The sequence below is a fragment of the Bolinopsis microptera genome, chromosome 13 (genome assembly GCF_026151205.1).
Source record: "Bolinopsis microptera isolate Bmic1 chromosome 13, MBARI_Bmic_1.0, whole genome shotgun sequence".
Taxonomy (NCBI): domain Eukaryota; kingdom Metazoa; phylum Ctenophora; class Tentaculata; order Lobata; family Bolinopsidae; genus Bolinopsis; species Bolinopsis microptera.
The window spans coordinates 7,205,994-7,228,516 of NC_087084.1; the positions used below are offsets into that span (position 1 = coordinate 7,205,994).

Sequence of the window (22,523 nt, forward strand, 5' to 3'; positions counted from 1 at the left end):
ATTTTATTTGAGTTTTGATGGCTCTTAGGCCTAGTTTTTACCTATATCCATCTTAGAAACAACCGAATTTGAGCTTCCCACACTTACATACGCCCAATACTTCGATGTGCCAAGTTCCAAAAATCTGATTCTCAGGAGGATTATTGTGAGAACAAAATTTGGAACATTTTGAACATTGGTAACATCGGTTCGTGGACATGCAGTGATTCCCAAACTTGGTTTGAGTGGTCCTAGGACAATAAAAACACTTTTCCGACCATTTTAAAACCATTCAGAGCATTTATAGGACAATATGATTTTTGTGTTCATTTTCGTTCATTCCATGAACCTGGTAATGTTATGCTACTTTCGATGGCCCCTAGACCTAGCTTGCAAATAAATCCATCATTTACAATTATTTTTGGCACTATTTAGAGCTCCATTAGGCAAATAAATGCATGGCACACTTTGGCACAATTTGGCACATGTTCCAAAAATGTTCCAAAAGTTCAAAAATCTGGATTCATCCACTCAGAAATTGTACTCCACTATTTTATTCGAATTATAAAGAAATAAATAATAAATTCTAAACAGTTATTACACCTTCGACATTAAAATATACCCAACAAAGATGTACTTTTAAGTCACTCAAGCGAGACTCAGTGTTGAAATACCAAGATTATGGACTTTTTTAAACAGTTCAGATTTACACTTAATCTACAATATTTTATTTGATTTACACGGTGTCCGTTATCAGTAATATTAAATATAAAAATACTAGTCACTGCATTAGTCGCGAAGGCCGTGTTGGCGTGTTGCACTAGCTTCGGCCGGATTTCACATCGCAGTATAAAATTCACATTGCTGTAGAATATTTTATTCGATTTACATGTTTTCCGTAATCAGTAATATAAGAATATTATAGATATTATGTCAATGGAGGTACTAATAAGAATATTAGCTACAGGTGACCACTGCACTGTCAATGGAGGTACCGAACTGCATCGATAGCCCAACATAATGAGTTCTAAATGAACAAGGGCGAAGGAGGCCCCCTCCTCCACCAGCCATTATTCTATCACCTGTACTAGGTGTTCATAAGTTAATTTGCAGTAACTACCGTTTAAGTTCCTACCACATGCCCTACCCTACCTTGAGATATACTGGTTAAGGTTTAACGGTAGTCTTTATCAAACGTTAACAATTTGAATAGACCGCTCAGAATTTGAACTGTCTGTACCGAATTGCTTGATATCCGTACCACCAATATTGGTCACAAGTTAAGAATGTGGTAGTTGATTCCGATGAAATGTTCCGATACCCACTTTATTTGTTCACCAGGTGTCTGCCCTTCGTGCTCCGTGATTCGTATTTCAGCCTAATTTATCTATTTATAACATACGTCGGAGATTCAAGTACCATTAAATGATCGGTTGCTGAAAGCGGGGACCCAGTGCAGTTCTGAGTGCAGTGCACCAGTTGCAGTCCTGAAACCAGCACTAATGTTTTGTCGCACAATTTTCTGTAACTTCATGATTTTCCAAAGTTTGAACTTTAGCAGGAGTTATTCTCGAGGCTTTCACCAACATAAAATCCTCTAAGTGCATTTTACAGAGAATTTTGTAGTTTGTTACACGTGACAGTGATTAAGGGTTTTGATTGGTCAATACTGGGAATACTGGAATCGTTGCCACGTGTCAGAAGAAATATGGTTCACAACTATCTATACTCATTAAACTGGTGGTCAGCTGGTTCAGAGACAAGTTATTAGTCATATGGACATTTAGGAGCTTTAGAGTACAGTCAAGGACCTTCAAGAGCCAGATTGGTAATAAATCACGGCACTGCTCTTTGATTTTCTGATCGTTGCTTAATTAGTTTTCCGATTGACCGCAAATAAGCTTATATCATCGGTCCGAAGTTTTCCATTCCGAAGCTTTCCGCAAAATATACATATACAATAATTGGCCCTTCGCCAAAAATATTATGTAACCCAAAATATTTTAGGAAATGGCACACTACCAAATTCCTTTACGGGTGATAACAATCCTCATAGATGTCATCGGAATAACTGCAAACAGTCTCTCACTTTCCTACTTCTTTAAAATACAAAGTAAAGGACTCGGAAACAAGCTGCTAATATTGCTCAACTCATTTGACCTGTTTGTCTGTGGTTCCAGCTTGGCGACGTCAATATCTGTGCAGTTTTACTTACCAAATCAATTTATGGTTGGATATAATATTTATAAAACCATTTACCTCACCTTTGCCTTCCCCTTTGCTGTATCTTATGATTGTACAGGATTCGCGACATGTCTCATAGCGGTGACGAGAACAATTAAAGTTTGTCGACCTTTCTATATCATCAAGGGTTCATTAACAGTTAGTTTCATATTGTATTTGCTTTATTCGTGTATAAGGGAATTCACACTATACTACTTCGGCTATATTAAGCCGACGGGGAACATGGACAGATTGGACACTGTAAAAAGTTATTACGCAATATTCTATCCAATGGGCACATTGTTGAGTGTCATTACAGTTGTTATTTCAACTGGCATAACATCGTATTGGCTGTTGCGCAAAAATGAACCAGAACGCAAAATAGAAGGAAGCAACGGGAACAGACGCGCTACGATAACAGTTTTAATTCTTTCAGTAGCATTTTTCGCTGTCAACGCATTCATGATATCTGGCCCTGTTATCCAATTTTGTGTTAAATTTTATTTAATTGAGGATAACGCATTCCTATATGCTTATCGAGACATAATTTTCTCGTTATCGACGAACCGCAGCTCAACAGTTAACCCGATTTACTTGACCAGAAAAAGAGAAATGAGACAATTTGTTTATGATATCCAGGGAACGTCAAAGAAAGGCTATCTAGATCTGACCCAGTAGTCAATGTCACGTGTTCTAACGTCACACCACGTGTTATGATGTCACACCACGTGTTATAACGTCACAACATGGGAGTCAATGCTGTGGAGCTGACAATGAGACGTGAAGACAACAACACAGGTAGAGATGAAGAAAACAAGCCCTAAATGAGGAAAACAAGCCCTAAATGAGGAAAACAAGCCATAAATGAGGACAACAAGCCATAAATGATTTTAAGTTGTTTCAAAGTCACCATAGTATAGTCATGAGCATCAGCCTCGAGTGGAAAAACCTTAAACTCTTTGTCTTTTGTCATTTATTTATAAAAGTTGGACGATGTATCTTGATCACCCAATGATCTGGCTGGCTCCGTTCTAGTTAGTGTGTACTTTCTAGTATAGTAATACTATACTATTAGCATGTATAATGTTTTATTGGTTTTAAACTTCAAATTGAATATAACACTGCTATGCATACTGCATAGCTCTAACTGTTATTTCCAAGTGTTGTTATTTCCGCGAATAAATTTTCAAACCTACCTTCATGCCAACAGTTTTTAATTATCACAAAACTCACTCTATAATATATTAATTTATTACTTATTAACTTATTATAAATCAACGATTTATTTATTTAATCTTTACATAAATTACAATATCAACGGGTTTTTGGCAAGGTGATCTGTTAACAATTCTGATTGGACTATTTTGACAGCTCGTAGAAGCCTCTTTAAATTATTATCAATATCATATAATTGTATTAATTGCTAGTAAACTTGATTTCAATTCTAATTCAGATCCTGTCAATTTTATTTACAATTTGTATTTCCATTCTTAAAATTACAACCGCCCATGCCCATTATGAGCCTATTTTTTATCCACCCTTTACTACTTCCCAACATAAAAAATAAGGGCACTAACCTTGTAGTCTAACAATAAGAGGAATCTCAAGTTCGAGGTTAATCGCGGCCATCAAAGAATACTTGAGCATAACGTCCGCATCATCATACTAACCACCAAAAATGTTGACCAATATCGCTTTCACCTGTTCAAGGTAATGAATCACTTATTTAATAATACAATATATAAAACAATATTCAATTACTTAGACTGTATAGATATCCTGAATATCGCCGATCAAATTTAAATGAATGAAAATATAATTGAACTCACAATTTAGGCGGATATAAAAAGCAACCCCGCATACCTTAGGATCAGATGAGATAATTTTGAAAGCCCAGTGGACTGGCGGCGGGTTGCACAGGCTCCACATCAATGGGAAATGGCATGGGATCTCCAACGGGCGTGTGAGATGATCCATTGGTAGGCCATTGCTAGGCGAAGCGTGGACGGCCGTTTACTGCAAAGAGTTATAGTTTGATAAGACATTGATTTAGGTTCCATTCTGCCTAACTATAATTATCCTTGATAAAAACAGAAAAAATAACAAATTTCTTAAAAAATCCTATCAAATTAGCTGAAATTCTGACTATACTCCTCACATATAGGACTGCTAGAGGACGTAGAAGACATACTGCCCAAAACACCCGATACTGCGTCTAGGAACCAATGTAGTTTTGAGTCCGGTGGGGGGGGGTTGGTTATGTTTGCCTCAACATCCTCTGGTCCTCCTGGGTCCAGTCTCGCTTCTTGAAAAGTTCAGGGTGTCGGTACTCAGCGTTATCGTCAAAGTTAATCTTGCAATCCAAGCAGAGAACTGAATATAGATTTAAATTATAGTTTGAGAGAGAGAGAGAGAGAGAGAGAGAGAGGAGAGCGAGAGAGAGAGAAGAAGAGAGAGAGAGAGAGAGGAGAGAGAGAGAGAGAAGAAAGAGAAGTGGAGAGAGAGAGAGAGAGAAGAGAGAAGAGAGAGAGAGAGAAAGAAGAGAGAGAGAAGAGAGAGAGAGAGAGAGAGAGAGAGAGAGAAGAGAGAGAGAGAGAGAGAGAGTGAGAGAGAGTCTATAGGAGAGAGGTTAAAGTTAATCTTGCAATCCAAGCAGAGAACTGAGTATAGATTTAAATTATAGTTCAAGATGTTTAGAGGGTTTTATTGGATACTAGATGAGATTTATGAAAATATAACTTGTATAGGTTTTGATAATCTTGTGTTCATAATATAAACAAGGGCATGACATGGGTCCAGCCAAAAACTATAAAGTAATCCCAGAAACAAGTATTTCACGAATTCCAAGATCACACAAATAATAAACTACACCAAACCTCGACCATCAGTCAGTTCAGCCAGAGGGTTAATCTCCAGAAGTGTTCCATCGTACTTAACAAACAGATTATAAAGTCTCTCCACTGCGAATTTACATTGGTCTCTCTGTTCGCCGCTGAGGCCCAGTGCGTCCGCCACTTGGCTAGTTTCTGCGTCTGATATTCCTGGAGAAGTGTGTGATGAAGACAAAGTTATCAACAATTTAATTACCATCAAAAATAATTACCATTAATTGATCAAATAATTACCATTTATTGGTGAACATGGTGAACGGTCCCAGAGTTTACATGAAAGAACAAGAAGTTCAACTTCTTTCACTGTAGATGTGTAATATAATCTCATAATATAATAACATTATCTCATAATATAATAACATAATCTCATAACATTACGCCCTGAATATAACTTAAAGTGATAATAAAATAGAAAGTGCAGATAAGGATAACATACCGTTATTAATATCCACGGGTACTCTAATTATAGCGTCAGGATTGTCTCTAGCGACGTCTTCGATGTTCATTCCCCCCTCGGTACTGACTATCATACAGGGGCCCTGAAATTAAGCCGGTCATTTAAAAGCGTCGTCTTGTTGTGGCCCTTACTTGTAGATTAGCTAGTAAATTGATGCACATATTTTGTATAAGTGGCAAATTGACTCAAAATTGTTCAATGAACAATATTGAAGTCGCAGATCTCTTGTCGAACTTCAGTACGTGTCGAACTAGAGTCCATGTAGTGCACTCTAGTCGACAGAGTCGAACTTTAGGGTTTGTCGAACTACAGCTCTACAGTGCGTGTCAATAGTTGTAAATACTGGCATAGTAGGAATGTGAACCATTCTTGACACGTGACAATGATTAATATGGCTTCTTTAAAGCTGGTATCTGATGGGGTAAACCCAGTCACATGTGATTAACCTCCCACTAGTTATAGTATCCAGATATCTATGAAGCTAGGGGGGGGGGGGGAGTTTTAGAAGTTACTTACGTTAGTATCACGGTCCATGACTATGGCGAAGTAGAACTCTTTCCTGCAGTAAACTCTCTCACAGACCATGACATCATTACACGGTCTTCCTTGTTCACCTGCAGAAGTTTTAGTTATAAGGGTGATTTACAGCTCTCGTACCTGTAAACACAGGCTCCTAAAGTTGGGGCTTACAGTCGGTTCAAGTTAAAAGTATTATCCTTATTTTGGAATAAAATTTATCTAAACCTCAGCTGCTAAAGTTGCAATAGAGTGAGAGACATTGAGAGCACGGGATTTAGAGGCCAACTCTTCTCGATGAGAGATAATGGGTCTCAATTACGAGTACAGATCCATCACTTACCAGTATGTTTTGTGAACAAAGTGTGTCCTAACATTTCCTCGGATGTCTTGACTGCCTCTTCGATACTGAATATAGAAGTAAGGGATAGGATGAAGATTGTATAAAAATCCAGGAACTACATTAATGTTATAGTACAACTAAAGTTAATGTAATAAATACCAATTTTAACTGAAGCGGTCTCTGCTGAATATAAACCTGTGCTGTAGCATAATTTTGATATACAACTAAGGAAACAATGATACTGCAATATAAGTTGCATACTGTTTGGCCGGAGGAGAACTTTAGAAAAATAAACTTGATTATTATAAAATAATTAAATATTAATTATAAGTCTGCTGAATATAAACCTGTAGCAGATCTGAACTCCTCCTTTGAGACCAGAAGAGAAGTGGCCTTTGCCACGACCACCAGCCAAAACTTGAGCTTTTAACACAGCATCTGTCAAACCTAGTTGGAGTGTAACTTTCAGATTTTATTTAAAATATGACGAAAAATTATCATATTTTATACAGTAATATTGTGTAATACTGAGAAGAAAGTACAGTATGGTATTTTATGAGGGGAATGTATGTAAAAGTTTTGGTGGCAAGTGTGTTTTGTGATGAACATGTGTGATATTCTTCTGCCGTTTTTCATTCAAAAATGGAAAATATGAAGCTTGAACAGTATTGAGTTAAAGGGAGTGATAAAGTTATGCAAGAATGATCAAATGGTAATTTTTTCCAACAAAACCGATGTAACATTTTTACAAAAAATATTGATCAGCCATGTTAATACTCCACTTACCATATCCGTCAATGACAGATCTAACTTGAGCAGGTGAGCTAGCGACAGCTCCACGTGGTACAGGTACACCTTCCTCATCTAAAAGTCCCAATGAATAATGCTCATGGAGGTTCAAGGATCGTGTTTGCTGAAACGTTGCGAATAGTTTATTGATTATTAATCAGAAAGAAATTAAATATTTTCAAATTTTATACTTTTAAAAATCACATTTTTGAAATACAGAATTCATACAACAAATAATAATGAATCACGAAATAATGAACTAACAGTGTTGAGGGGGAATTGAAGTTTGGCGGCCAACACACGTCTGCATCCAGACAGCAGATGTCGAGAATTCATTGCTAAGTCTTTTCACTAGTCCTAACCACAACACTTGCTAAATAATGGAAAATATTACATTTGATGAAATATTTACATGTTTATTGGAAACTTTTTGAAGTACAACAATTATTTATATGAAATTTGTATCAAATGAATTCTTTGTACAATTTAAAGAGTTCAAGCAGTGGCCTGACCTTTCATGTCTGAACACATTTTCCGGGTTACATGGCAAATAAGAAGTTTGTGAAGTACATACATTATATGCACATCGGTTTTAATATTATTACATGGTACTTTTTAGGAATTTCGATTATGTAACTGACAACTGTATGGATTATTATTATTATTTTTTAAAGATTGAATTAACATTGTTATTAAAATGCTCATTGTAGCCATACATTTTAGATTTTCATCATCATATGAGTGTGATCCTTGTCAGCTTAACAATTGGAGACGGTAGAAATTGAATAAGACTAACTGATTTGAATCTTACCCCCTTAAAATACTCACAATGTAATATCATGTAACGAAACTGTTAATTATTCAAAATTACTAGTAATCACATACATACGACAAGAGTAGATACAAGTCAGAGGAACTATTCAAATAATTTCAGTATCAAGCAATTAAGATTAAGAGTAGTGAAATCAATAAAGAACGATGCTGCATGTAGTCAGCTACTGCAGGATAAAAATATAATAAAAACAATGGGAATTAGTATAGTAGTCAGTGTAATAAGCGCCAAGCGCGAGCACAGAACTTTTTTTCGCTCCATTTCGATAAATTTGGTACCAAAAGTTTCTAAAAATGTGAATAAAAAAAATTTTTAAATCCACCGTGTAGCATTCAGCTAAAAATGCTATACAACGCTTGTTTCGCCGCGCGTTCTTTTTTCGCGCAATTTTTATGTTCGGCCTATCACATAATCATTATGGCATCGTAATCAGCCATCGAGACGAAACATTAGTACTAATATTTTAAGATTTAAAGGAAAATTCTTTTCAAAATTTAATCTGAAACACAAGGGTCCCCCCCTTCGTGAAATTTTTGAACAAATTCTTGCAACCTTTTGTGCTTCAAAATATTATAATTTTGAACTAAAAGTGCGTTCTGACTAAGTTCATTACGATTCTGTATGAATTATTTCAACAATCCAATATTTTAGATTTATAGGCATTTTAAGCAATAAATTACCCATTTTCGGTCCTTTGAACAACTCTTGGCGAGGCACAAAGGCCCACATACAGCTCGACGTTATCGTGCTACACGGTGAATTTTCATATTCACACTTAGAGGGCAACTTTTGGTACCAAATTTATCAAAATCAGAGACAAAAAATTCTGTGCCAGCTCATGGCGCTTATTACATGGACTATAGATTAGTTTAGCCCCCTTCCCTCATTCGCGAGGACACCTGAAAAAAATCGGATTAGGCAACAACACAAAAGTGACATGTACAGTATAGAAACCCAGTGGCGTAACGAAAGGCCCTGCTGACCCCGCTGTGCAGGGGGCGCCGTCATAGGGGGGCCAACTCGTCGTTTTGAATGTGGGACAATTTCGAAAACTTAACTAAAGTACTAGCAAAACTGCGCGTTTTGCTCTAGTACACACTTTTTAGAGAATTACCGCGTAGTCTTTAAAATCACCTAAGTTTTCAATTTTTAGGGAGGGGCAACCAAAAGGGGAGGGGCGCCACTCAGTGGGCGCTTTTTTCGGCAGGGGGCGCCAACAGGCAACGTTACGACGCCACTGTAGAAACCCTGTAGAGTGTAGGTGTTAGGAAACAAATATTAGTGAAAACAACAAATAAAATTTTTATCCTTTATTTTACAATCATAATATAATAATATTATATGCCTCCGTTTGGAAAGTTTTAAATTTTAATATATTCACATATGTTGCAACAGGAAACGATATCACTAAAGAAATTCTTGTGAATTTGAGGCAGAATTTGCTTTAGCGCTCGATTTTCATACTACGGTATAAATCTGCGAAAATATGCGCGGCGTAGTTAACACTGAAAATGTTAGTTCATAGTTACAATTTTAAATGATTTCAATCCGTATTTATATTAAATACATTATAGGATTAATATTTTCATGAGATTTACAAAGAATGTGTCCACATACTGCATTACATCAAAGTACCAAGAAATGCCAAAACTTTTTTGGGTTTTGGAATTAAAATAATATTAGATGATAAATATACAATATTAAAATTTTGATTTGTTATCGTATCGGCAGTGTACAATATTATAAATGATTAATGATTAAGGTGTCGATTTGTCATCGTATCGGCAAATAGTACACGCGTGTGAATGGAAGTAGAAAACTTGTCAATTGCGTTACGGAGCGAATAGTTAGCATGGGCACATTAAATGGGCACATTAAATGGGCACATTAAATTGCATAAACTTAAATTTGAGAGCCGCACAAAATAAAATTAACGACAAATGTTGATTCACGATGTCAATCCTTCGCAGCTCGGTGAGGCACAGTGGTGCATCTTGCCGATCTACCGAAGGTTGCGAGAAGCATTATTGGATGCGCGCGCGCGACCCAGTAGTGCATCGCGCTACAACGACAAATGATAATAAAAAAATTTTATTTTCCTTGGTAAAAACTTACTTTTATTTGTTTGGTAAACTTTATAAAAAATTAATTTAAATAAATCTAATCCATTATTTATAAATCTAAATTATTTAAAAATGAAACTAGTACTAATTTTATGTCCGCGCGCACATTTTTGCAAATTCAAAGTAAGAAAATCGAGCGCCACAGCGAATCCTGTCATAATTTCACTTGAGTCGTCACTGAGCGGCGCTCAGCCTGTCGTTCTGCCACACCTTTGGGCTTTGTGAACAGAAAAGCTAGAGGTCTTCAGGTAAATGAGTCGTCCCGTAATATTGTTTTATGTTGGAACTCTTACAACCTCTATCACATATTCCAGTTTAGTGTTGCTGCCTAATCTGATTTCTAACCATGTTTTCATATGTCCTCTCAGTTTAGTTGTCCTCTCCGTATAGTTGAGGGAAGGAGGCTCAACTATAACTAGTCTACACTAATTCCTTGACTATATAGTATTTTTATCCTGCTGCCAGGTCTTCTCTCTGATGCCCCTACAGCTTTTTGTACCCCAAATATTTTCAACACGACGACCAAACGTCAAGTCGGCTAGAATATGGAATATGCCATTAGGGCTTTAAATGTCTCGTATTGCGATGAGATAGGTACTCAATTCACCACAAAATGTGATGTCATTATATTGGTATAGAGAGACCCTTATATATTATGACGCAGTGAAACTATCGGACTACGATGTATGCAGTGGCGTAACGTTGCCTGTTGGCGCCCCCCAGCGAAAAAAAAGCGCGCCCCCTGTTGGCCCCCCTCCCCTTTTGGTGCCCTCCCTAAAATGAAACAAATTAGGTGATTTTAGAGAATACGCCGGTAAAATCTCTAAAAAAGTGTGTATCCGAGAGTACAAATGCGCAGTTTTCTAGTACTTTAGTTCAGTTTCGAAATTGTCACATTCAAAACGACGAATTTGGCGCCCCCCTAAAGACGCGCCCCCCCGCACAGCGGGTCCGCAGGGTAGTCCCTTTCGATACCCAACTGGATTATGGGGACTTGCCACCCCATAGCAACATTAAAATATATCGACTTCGTAACATCATTTCCTATATTCTTATATTCATTTTAATATAGAGGTTTGACTAATAACTTTACGACATGCATCAATATTCTTGAGGAACTGAATCAAATCAGAAAGACTTTATTTTCATGCTGCTTAATTGCTCTTTATCTGTGTTTTAAATTTTCCTAGTTCCACTCGTCACTTTACCTCCTTCATCTTCCTATAGATGTACCCTCCTGGGGGCCATGGGGTTACCACATCCCAGTGTAAGCCATGCTATCCTCTTGTGGGTTAACCAGGTCCTCTGGTTCAGCCTCTCGTAATAAAAATAAACTCCTGCGAAGAACTGCTGGGTAGTTAAGAAACAGTTATCCACAGGGGGAAATATTTATACTATATTATCTTCAGATATAATTAAGATGCACAATTTAGGGATGCCTCCAAATGTTAAGAAGAAGAAAAAGCAAAAGAAGAGTAAAGTATCATCTGCTCTTGAGCCTGCTCCTTCAGTACAGGTATTTCTGCAACTTCTTTTGAACCTGTTGACTAAAATGTTTTTTTTTTGCATTCATCTGGGTTTCTTATTTTCATGACTTCTTCTAATTCCGTTTTGATTTTAATGACTCAAAACAGCTGTTAGTCGTAGTCTACAACTGGCCCACTAAATAAAACTAACTATACTTGATAGTTTTTCATTCAATTTATTACATAGTACATACACAGACCATTAATATTCCTTGTCACTAATTTCTCTCAGGTGAAAGCTCTATTGAAAGCGTACCAATCCAGTGTATATGGCCATTCTACATATGTTAGCCCTTCTATTGAAGAGGACTTGAGACAAGGCATCGACAAGAACCAGTTCGTATCAAAGGTTGGTCGATATTAATTGCTAAATTGTTGACAATTGTCTTGTATAATTACTAAATTTTCAAAATTTTGGCATAATAAAGCGCTTAAATTTTGTAGTTTTTGGTTGATGCCAAGGTGAATATAATTTACTCGGATATAATGATAGGTAAATTTCAGTTTGTGCTGTCAGGTGGTCCTACAAACAAACCTGTTTCCCTGTCATGTCTGATACAGGCCTTACGTGCCGTTTGCTATATGAAGGTAATCTTACAAATTCTTTGTTGGTCTGCTCATTTACTTTACATTTCTCCTTGAACATGATTCGTTAATAAATGAGCCGAGGTTTGAAGTTTTGTTGCTGTTATATATATTCGTTCTTATTAAATGTTCACAGCTAGTAGCTTTAAAATATTTGTTACTCTTCATGTTCTAACTATTTATTTAATAATAAGCTTTTTTATTCAGATTCGAGAGATTTACTGCTGGAGAACACCAATATCAGACAGCGATATAATTGATATGGTCAGTTACCTCCCAGTTACCTCCGCCCAGTTACCTTCACCCTGTTATCTCTCTAGTTACCTCCCAGTTACCCCATAGTTACCTGATACCTCCCAGTAACCTCCCAGTTACCTCCCTAGTTACCTCCCAGTTACCCCATAGTTACCTGATACCTCCCAATTACCTCCCAGTTACCTCTCCCTTCTTTAAGTACCATTCTTGTTTCATCCGATTAATTTCAGCTGTACTGTGTTTAAAATGTCCTTCAACGATGTTCTATCTGCGTTTTCCAGCGAATCCGCAAAATTTGTAAAATATACTGCATGCCGAAACCGGGATTGACGGCGGTTTTACTTAAACGGAAACATTTAAACCATTATAGTACATAATCGAATACGTGAATAAAGATAGGAAGCAATGTAGCTAAATACCGTCCGTCTCACGATTAATGCTATTTGCATGTAATATGTATCATTTTGATACATAACTTTCTTTCCAGGCTCTACTGTTAGAGACCCCTTGTTGGAAAAATGTTTCTACAATAGAACTAATCGATACCGGTCTCTCTGACTTCGCTTTAGGCCGTCTTAGCAGGTTGGTATTTTATCATTTAATATCTGTATTTGTAGGCTTAAAATCTCGTGGTTAGGTTAAACTTTAAAGCAGTGGTATGACCTGTTTGTATTAATTATTAATTGGTATTTTTTGTATTACCACACTTCTACATATTATCATGTCTTGTATGGTGTGACGATGATGATAATAATTCTGTAATCTACAGATATTTTGTATGATGTACTGAGAGGTGTGTATTGTAATTGTTTTTTGTGTTATCGGGTGTTTTTGCGTGCAAGACTGCAAAACTGCTAGCTTGATTTCACGGACACTCTTCACGTAATCAAGCATTGAAGACTAAGGACACATTAAAAGATTTACCACACTCACAACAGTTTAACCTCGGCTCAACCGTGCATGCTACCGTAACTATTGTTTGATGTACAGTAATTTCCAGAAAGTACGGCGGTCAAGTACAAGTCATATTCTGTAATGAAGAACAACCACAGATAATTATCTCCCATCACATTTTTTAAACACTTATTTATAAATTCTCACATCTTTAATAAACAAATGTGTTATAGCCCTCCAAAATGCTCCAATGGAATGTCGTCCGCCAACAAAACGTGATAACTTCGCGGCTTACATGCGACAAATCCATCATGTCAAGAATGATCCACTTAAGAAAATAGATATTTGCCGTGCAGAATGCATTAGCGAAATTAACGATGGCTTTATCATTTGCTTGAAGTACAGGCAGGATATGTTATGGTAAACTCATGAATAACGTATACAGTACACCTGAAGTGGTTATTTGATTGCAAACAAAATTAAGTTCCTTAATTTGTGTATTTTTAACAATTTAAAAACAATCAATGATCGATTCATGATTTGTTGGGCTTAGTTTCTGGCGATAACATTAAGCATGCTTATTGCTTATTATTATTATTGCTTATCTGTTAGCTCTAAAGAAATTTTTAAAGTTTTTGTTTTCTAAGTTGTACATAAACATTGTAGTTGTACATAAACATATTAACCCACTAAGTTTCTGAAGTAAGTTATATATTCAAAATGTAATAACCGACCACATAATATTCAACATGCTTATCACAAAAGCAATTTGATTACGTTGTGCTATTGAGTCTGCATTCTGATCCAATTCACAGTAACGTAAGCCGTCATTTATATGATGTTATAAAGGAGATTACTAATTACTTATCGTAAGTTTATACGTACATATAAACCGGCCTCTTTAGTCTTAACTTAATGTTATAACGGACAACGATCCAAAGAAAATCAAATTTCCAAAGAAAATCAAATTTACATCCACGTTAAGTAATGTAATTCAGGCATGCGACCATATATCATCTCCTTAGAGGAGTTATCAAATAACACGGAATGGTTGTCATGGCAACATATTATCACAGTAACCATCATAAGTTAAGACAAGTCACAGGTGTCGAGTGCACATAGTGTTGTAGGAGCAGTACACTATAAACACTATGATATTACCTGCCAGGTATCTACATTCTACAGGAGCCAGGAGCATGTTGTATAGACTATCTGATGTAGATTGAGTAAAGTAGTAGGGTAGATATCAATTAAACGATTAGAAAATACCATAACATTAATTTCCATGATCAATAATATTTGGACACCCCCCCCCCACAATACAGAAGTTGCTATTAATCCTGAGACCTACCAGTATTTTGCACAGAATGAATTTTAGCCAGATAGATAAAAAGTTATTGAAAAATTACATCCTTGCAAGACTTCTGAACCATCTTCAGTGTGTCTTTAGTTAATTCATCCAGCGCAGTAATTTCCCGCTAATCTTATCAATTAATTCATTGCAGGACCTTTCCCGTTGGAAGATTGAAAAAGCTAGTGCTCGATTACAACAGGTAACTAAATACTCTATAAACTAATACCTTACAAGACATATTTTATGGCGCCTAATTTGCGACCGACTGAAAAATATGGCGATCCGAAAATATGCGCAATGAACAAAAACCGCAAATTCGGACGTCACCAAAAATAAGGGTATCTTTTCATCATGTTTTTGTGTGAACAGTATAACAGTAAGGAAATTTCTGAAATTTCGGTAAAATCATGTTTCAAACTTAGGCAGTATTAAGACATGTAAGACTTTCATGTTGCACATACAGTATTTTTAATGCAAATTTTAAACTGTATTGCTTGACATTCAATTCGTCATGGTTGTGGTGATAATTTTTGTCCCAAGAGCCCAGAATTTAATTATTTTATTTTTACTTTGATATTACTTTTTAGAAACGAAATAAAGCAGTGCAGGCAAAGTCATTGAAATAAGCTAAAAGATAATGCGACGATCTATACGACGACCGAAATTTTTGGCGGTCCGAAAATATGGGCGAAAATTTCGGAAAACCGCCACATTTCGTACATATAAATATTCTTGTACGGTATATCAGTTCTAATAATCAGTTCTTTGTTAACTTATGTAAAACTATTGTAACGTTCCAGTTGAATAATTCCAGATTAATCGCGCGGCAAGAACTGAAGTTTGTTATGCAATGCTTGTTTTGAAATCTTTAAAAATCTACATGTTTTGCAAATAAAAGCAGTTTTACGTAGGATAAATCTATTTTAAAACACTAAAGTAATGAGCATCTGGTCTGCAATATAAAGGATTAAGGATAAAGAATCTCCTTAAAAATAACAATCGAAATGCGGCCTTAGCGCTGTAGCTGTTAATAAAATGAACTTCAAAAGAGCTAGAATATAATTGATTATTGATTATTAGATAACATGTTATTCGGATTAATAAATACAGATGAAATGTAAAATGTAAATATTATTATTCTGATATAATATATATCATGATAGTGTAAGTTATAACTGTAATCAGCCTTTGTGCTCCTCGGATGTAACCAGTTCTAAGATTCTAGATACTGGTGAGGGGGGGGGGGAACCACGTGACAATGATTATGGGTTTTGATGTTTCAAGGCTTGTAGCTGATTGCTAATCACTTTATTGGTCGGCGCCCAAAGTGATCTTTCCATAAAACGCGACAAAACGTTTCGCCAAATGTGGAAAAACTCGAAGTTTTACTTTTACTTTCCACATTCGAAAATTTGACCGGGTTAAACTCAGGGCTCCAATGCTCTATCATGACCACAGCCCCCTACGAAGAAGAAGAATCACCTCCCCACCAGTATCCAGATCTTTAGTTGTGTGCCATTGTATCAAGCCAGACCCCTCTCCTCCTCCGTCAGAAAGTTTACACACTTTTATAACATTACTCCACCCAGACCCCTCTCATCCTCCGTCATAAAGTTTACACACTTTTATAACATTACTCCACCCAGACCCCTCTCATCCTCCGTCAGAAAGTTTACACACTTTTATAACATTACTCCACCCAGACCCCTCTTATCCTTCGTCATAAAGTTTACACACTTTTATAACATTACTCCACCCAGACCCCTTTCCTCCTCCGTCAGAAAGTATACACACTTTTATAACCCCACCTCATATAGTGATTAGTGACGTTATGTGAACAGTAATCATGTCAATGTCATCATTATCAGAGCTATGACGTGATGTTTATCCTTAATGCATGCTGCTTCCATTTCATTGGCTCATTGACTGTAGTAAACTAAAACTTGAAGGATATTGAGCAGAGATTGCTACTCAGACTCACAGCCAATGAGCCAATCCAATAGTATATTGTAATAATTAATAATATGTATTTATAGTCTTATCATCATCACGCTAGCTCCATGTTGACCAAATGTTGACCACACTTCTGGCTAAAAACAACAAATTATAGGCCATGTGCCCGTGCATACTAGATAGCTTATATTATATAGCCACATTGCTGTGTGCTATTAGCATGAGCAATATGTCTCATGTTAGACGATCAACTGAACTGCCAGTAATTTATACTACTTGCCAAAAATAGTATATGAGTATAAGAAGTAGGAGCATAGAAATACTTTTAGAAGTATAGGAATAGTTGTAGGAGGCAGGAGCCGATGTTTTTGTTGGACTGATAACAAATCAAAAAGTAGGTTGATTTTATCAGCGCTTCCTAAAAGTGAATACTATTTGTTATTGGTCAGTGGATGTAGTAAATTAGTTTTGACTCTACTTCACAAAGCGTATAACCCGTGAAATCCAAATGTATCACACAACACAAACCTGGCTTAACAGTTAACACATCACGTGACACTACATCACGTGACACTACATCACGTGACACTACATCACGTGACACATCACGTGACACTACATCACGCGACACATCACGCGACACATCACGTGACACTACATGACCAGTAACAAGCAAGCTGCATCAGCTCTACAAGTTGGTCTGACCCCCGGATTGGAAACAGGTTTATCAGTGCTCCCTCCCGGGCTGAAGTGAGGTGTGAGGTGTGAGGATACATTTCCTCGCATGCTACATCTTATCACGTCTGGCAGTGCAGAGTTACTCGGTCAGTGTCCAGTGACACGTGCAGTGACACGTGCAGTGACACGTGCACTGACACGTGAAGTGACCAAGTATTTTATGATATGTTCTGACGGGGAGAAAGGGCCCCGGGTTTTCAACCCCATTTTAACGAATTTCCTTAATCCAATATTCATCCCAATGTTTCCCTAAAAACAAACTTAAACTTGAATGTCTGTCTCGATTCTCCCCCAAAACACTTACATTGCATTTAAATGGCTACCGGACACCCATTCTACTGGGTACTGCTCTTTTAAGCTGGTTGGTAAATTTATAAGCTCTTCATCGCCTCCCTACTCCTCATCCTAGAAACCATATTACTGATGTGTAATTGCATTGATCAAGTTTTAAGACCGGTAATTAATTATCTCCCGCAGGTTTGGGGACGAAGGGATGGCTAACCTGCTGGTTTGCCTCTCTGGTAACACCGAACTAAAACACCTTTTTCGGTGAACTACTGTGATCTTACCATACCTAGCGGGGCTCTCATTGCTGAGCTTCTCACCAAATCTACTATAGTGTGAGTTTATTAAACACGTCCTGTAAATCACCTTTAAATATTTCTTGTCAGAAAGATGTTCAAACGACATTTAAATATCACGTGACTTTGTTCAATGCCACGGTCGCATTAGGAGCGATTTCTCAGAGCGCAGCAGTGCGTGTTACCTGTGCGGCCGCGGCCTGCAGTGTGATGGTACTGGGGGGGCTCAGCTAGAAGGATGTCCTCTGTAGCCCAGGTATTTTTTTAAAAAATGTTGGGGGCAGGGCGGGCGCGCGCAGGGGTACCTCCCTATTGGAGGCTAACCGTCCCGTCATTAGTGGCTTACGTCTATTGGGTACCCAGGTATTAACTATAGATGTAGAAAAATTAAAGTTGACTCAATGGGTCGTGATTCTGGTGTTTCATTGGTCTAAATTGGTTCAATTTTAACTTGTTCTCTAACTGCCTCTTCTTTTTTTTTCTAAAAATAGCCCTTTAGGACCCCCCCGGCCCCCTTTACATTTACATTGGCGATTCTAACGTTAACTTTATCTCGAAGACACGTGGTTTTGAATATTATAAATCAGAGATTTTTGACAAAACAGCTAGTATTTCACATCACCGTTACATTGCGTCATATAGACGAACAAAATCAGAACGCCGCATATTTCTAAATAAAACTAAATAAAACATATTAATATATATCTATAATATCTAAATATAAATCTGCGGTATTTATTTAATGAAATTATTCTACTTATCCAGGATATCCCGTTGAAGAGCTTACTAATAGCTGATAACGGTATTGATTCTCACGGTAAAGGCAACCAAAGGGTCCCGACACCACACACACCACCACATCTCGTATCTGGTACTCAGAGTGGGGAGGTAACTAACTACACAACCAGATAATTGAATTAATATAGGGGTACTGCTGATTAGTTATCTGATTAGTTATAATTGACAGAACATCCTAAGGGCAGGGTACACAGATTGAGGTTAGTTCTACACATGAGGCTACACGATAGTTATAACTGATTAGTTATAACTGATTAGTTATAACTGATTAGTTATAACTGATTAGTTTATTGTGGAGCGTGAAGTAGTTGAGAAAGCATAGAGCTACCTTATTATAACTGATTAGTTATACCGGAGCGGAGGACGTGTGTGAGAGAGAGCACTGCGAGTTAATTGTATAACGTGTGTATCTCCTCTATTCGTCATGGGGTGATGGGGTAACTGATTTGAGTTTATAAACTGATTAGTTTATAACTGATTTGTAATAGCTGATTATTGATTAGTGAATGGTTATTTTAAACTCATATATCTGGATGGTCTGGCGTTGAGAGGAATACTTAAGACCTTTATTTGACTTACAATTACTAATTGCTAATTACAGAGAGAGTAGAGTCTCGATGCTCGCAGTCCACATGCTCTCTAGACAGCGTGTGTGATTTAAGTGTAAGTGAGGTGCGGTCGGAGATTTGGCCGCCAGGGAGCTTATGGACGTCCTTACAGAGAGAGCACAGTAAATTAATTAATTAATTAGTTAATTAGTTAGGCACAGGTACGGGAATAATTAGTTAAATTATCAATAAGTTGTAAAATAAGTTAAATGGGTAATTAAATTGTTAAGTAAGTAATTTAGTTGTGTTGTATTTAAATGATTTATTAGATTTATTAGAAGATGTAAATGGAGGACTAGATTATTTATTTATTGAAGTATAACCAGTAAACGATCAATTAAAAAACTAACTAATTATTAATTAAATTACAGCGGGGCTGAAGAACATACAGTTGTTGGTGACATGCAGAATAGATGCTGTCATCTACAAAACAATTCAGAGTTTGGCTAAGAAATCAAAGGGTGGTTCGAAAAAGAAAAAGAAACGGAAAAAGGTAATTCTATCTTATCTCGTAATTATTAAATGGTAACGTTTACTGAATCACTTCATGGATATGAACTATATAATGTTGATGTGGATTCTGGTGGAAAGGTGAGGCATGTTTTTTTGACACGTGACATTCTGGGGTTTGATTGGTCAATAGTGGAAGCTGATTGGTTTATTATTTAGCCACGTGTCAAAAAATATGCCTCACCTCCCCACAAGAGTATTATACATAATACATTCTAACAAATGACCATGTTGGTTATAACTAATGTTGTATTAAGGCTTTTCATACAAAGTTACAACAAAGTCTTCATGTTAATGTATCCTGGGTTTGGACAGGATCTATTACCCGCTATTAACATATTCCATTCGCGTAAATAATACTCAATAAATGTAATAGATTTGTAGTGTTGTAATGAAGCGTGAGGAGGTAGCGAGCGGAGACTTTATTAATTAACGTCTTTATATTTCAGAAGTAGTTGATAAAAAACAGAATCCAGTAAAGAGATTTTACACTGCAAATAGTCGCCACCCTAGCTGTAGAACCCTACTATTCGGGCTACCATTTCTGCTCGTACTTCAATAAAATAGATGCATCGAACTATAAACCCATTTTGTGAAACTATATAGATTACGGAACTCTGTGATTTATTAGTTCAACGCTACAGAATGCAGATGAAACTTTTTAAACGAACATGTGACTGATTGCTTAATTAGGACTTTATTAGGAAAATTTACGATTGATTAATCTTTTTTTGGTGAATATTCGTGAATATAATAAATGTGAATATTCTTTGGTTTGTTGACTTTTAGTTCTATTCCTTTAATAAGAGTAAGAAATAATGTTAAATGTTGGGAATGTTGGGAATCTGATATTTTGCCAGATATTTTACCAATAAATTCTCTTTTGGTGACAAACTTAAAGTCGCATTTCTACAGTCGACAAATTGATTTTGATAAGATTAAAAAAAAAAAAATTAAACTGAATGCTGATGTTTTGAAAATGAATAAAGTTACGTAAGTAGTATAGTTAAAAAACCTTCTTATTATCGACTTTAATTGTAAATAATATATTATTAAAGAACTCAGACTCGATTTTACTGTAAATATGCTGTAAATGATATAACTTCGTATTTTTAGAATGTTCTTGAGACACAAATATGCAAAGATTGTGTAGATTATAATATTCCAGCTTTTCATTTAGAATCAAAACAAGTCCCTCATTTTATGGTGTTAGGGTGTGCTACTAAGGAGTCATCACAAATTAAGGGTCACTGTTTTTGGAAATACTTAAGTAGGAGCACTGAATTTTGAGTTCCCAAAATTCTTAAAATATCAAAAATACATAAAATGATAGGGTACGATAAATAATCATTTGAAATTATCCAACTTAAATGCAACCTTTCCTCAATCATTCCGTCCGTAATCTCCCTTTCAAGTACACACTTGCGGGACAAACCTCCCGAATGTCCCCTGACCTATCCGATTAACCATTCGTCTCTCCCGGCTAGGATCACAATCTACATGTGGCAAGGCCACTTTGCCCATGAACCTATTTCCAGCTCCTCTCACCACCATGAAGCTCCCCTCCAACTCTAACTTGATAATCAGCGCCTTACTGTTAGCAGTGAAAGGGAATTTCTCACAAAACGACAGAAACGGAAACACGTTATCTGCTAGGTCTTCCGTACATGCCCCCTCCGCCCCAGTGATATCAAAACATCCACTAGGGTCCATTATATGCTCGAATTCCATGTGCATGTAGCCCGTCTCCCCACCTCAGTAGCGAGAATAACCCGCATATAGAGACTTAGGATGTGGGTTTGGTTGCTGTACAGTTTGAGGTGCTCGAAGTTGTTGAAAGCGATGTGTTTTGTGCCTTCTCTCACTCCGTTTGTGGGGAACACAACGTAGCCGTAGGGGTTGGTTTCTAGGTCGAAACTCTTGACTCTTCCTCTGTTTGCCTGGGTGTTTTCATGGTCGGTGGGAACTTTGTTGGGATTTAAAATATGAAATCTTTAAACAATATTAAAGAAACAGGAATAAATAAAACATATATCTGAAGCTTTTCTTACCTTGCTGCAAGTTATCCGTGCATAAACAACTCCAATCAAGGCAGAGTATACCAGAAATATTTTAACAAAAAGCATAGTTCACAACCTCTGACACTGTCCAACGAACACTGATGAAAATTAAGACAAGGTAGTCATAACATAGAGTACGGAGTTATTAGTGGTATAAATAGAGTTGAGGTAGCTAGAGAGGAGTTTTGAGGAGATCTTTAGTCGATAAATTCAATTATCATAATGACTTGATTTCATCTGATCCTTAGTGTTGCCGGATTCGGCCTCCACATATACAGAATATGCAATAAATTAATGAAGTCAACTCCAGTTTACGCGTGACTACCCTTTTAGGTGCTTGTTGTTGTATCACACAGTAATTCCCAGAAATTCCTCGCCTGTTTACGGGATTACTCTAATGTTATGTTTCTAGAAGCGGAATTAGACTTTTGCAAACAAAATGATTGCAACTTAATTAAGTTATGACTCCAGGTTTGGCCGTTCGACACTGCCTGCTGTCTGCTTCTGT

General features: G+C 36.8%; 2 protein-coding genes across 2 annotated transcripts; one reads left to right on the forward strand and one right to left on the reverse strand.

Annotated features, from left to right (window-relative positions):
- Positions 1–4,459: 4,459 nt before the first annotated feature.
- On the reverse strand, positions 4,460–20,344 carry LOC134824748 (succinate--CoA ligase [ADP-forming] subunit beta, mitochondrial-like). Its single transcript, XM_063836722.1, has 10 exons — positions 20,315–20,344; positions 7,463–7,571; positions 7,196–7,322; positions 6,757–6,856; positions 6,410–6,474; positions 6,067–6,164; positions 5,530–5,632; positions 5,079–5,243; positions 4,810–4,862; positions 4,460–4,555 (listed from the first exon to the last, which is right to left on the reverse strand). The coding sequence occupies exons 2-10, from the start codon at positions 7,532–7,534 to the stop codon at positions 4,460–4,462; spliced, it is 879 nt and encodes a 292-aa protein (XP_063692792.1). The 5' UTR covers positions 7,535–7,571; positions 20,315–20,344.
- On the forward strand, positions 11,587–18,072 carry LOC134825550 (uncharacterized). Its single transcript, XM_063837782.1, has 7 exons — positions 11,587–11,669; positions 11,912–12,028; positions 12,184–12,267; positions 12,472–12,528; positions 13,007–13,101; positions 14,919–14,966; positions 17,936–18,072. The coding sequence occupies exons 1-7, from the start codon at positions 11,589–11,591 to the stop codon at positions 18,009–18,011; spliced, it is 558 nt and encodes a 185-aa protein (XP_063693852.1). The 5' UTR covers positions 11,587–11,588; the 3' UTR covers positions 18,012–18,072.
- Positions 20,345–22,523: the final 2,179 nt, after the last annotated feature.

Excerpts from the sequence above, each read along its gene's own strand:
- LOC134824748 (XM_063836722.1), bottom strand. The coding sequence starts at position 7,534 with ATGAATTCTCGACATCTGCTGTCTGGATGCAGACGTGTGTTGGCCGCC. Across the intron at positions 6,165-6,409 it reads TTTGTTCACAAAACATACTG|GTGAACAAGGAAGACCGTGT; the intron begins GTAAGTGATGGA and ends AAACTTCTGCAG. Across the intron at positions 5,244-5,529 it reads ACCCGTGGATATTAATAACG|GAATATCAGACGCAGAAACT; the intron begins GTATGTTATCCT and ends ACACTTCTCCAG.
- LOC134825550 (XM_063837782.1), top strand. The coding sequence starts at position 11,589 with ATGCCTCCAAATGTTAAGAAGAAGAAAAAGCAAAAGAAGAGTAAAGTA. Across the intron at positions 12,268-12,471 it reads GTGCCGTTTGCTATATGAAG|ATTCGAGAGATTTACTGCTG; the intron begins GTAATCTTACAA and ends TTTTTTATTCAG. Across the intron at positions 12,529-13,006 it reads ACAGCGATATAATTGATATG|GCTCTACTGTTAGAGACCCC; the intron begins GTCAGTTACCTC and ends CTTTCTTTCCAG.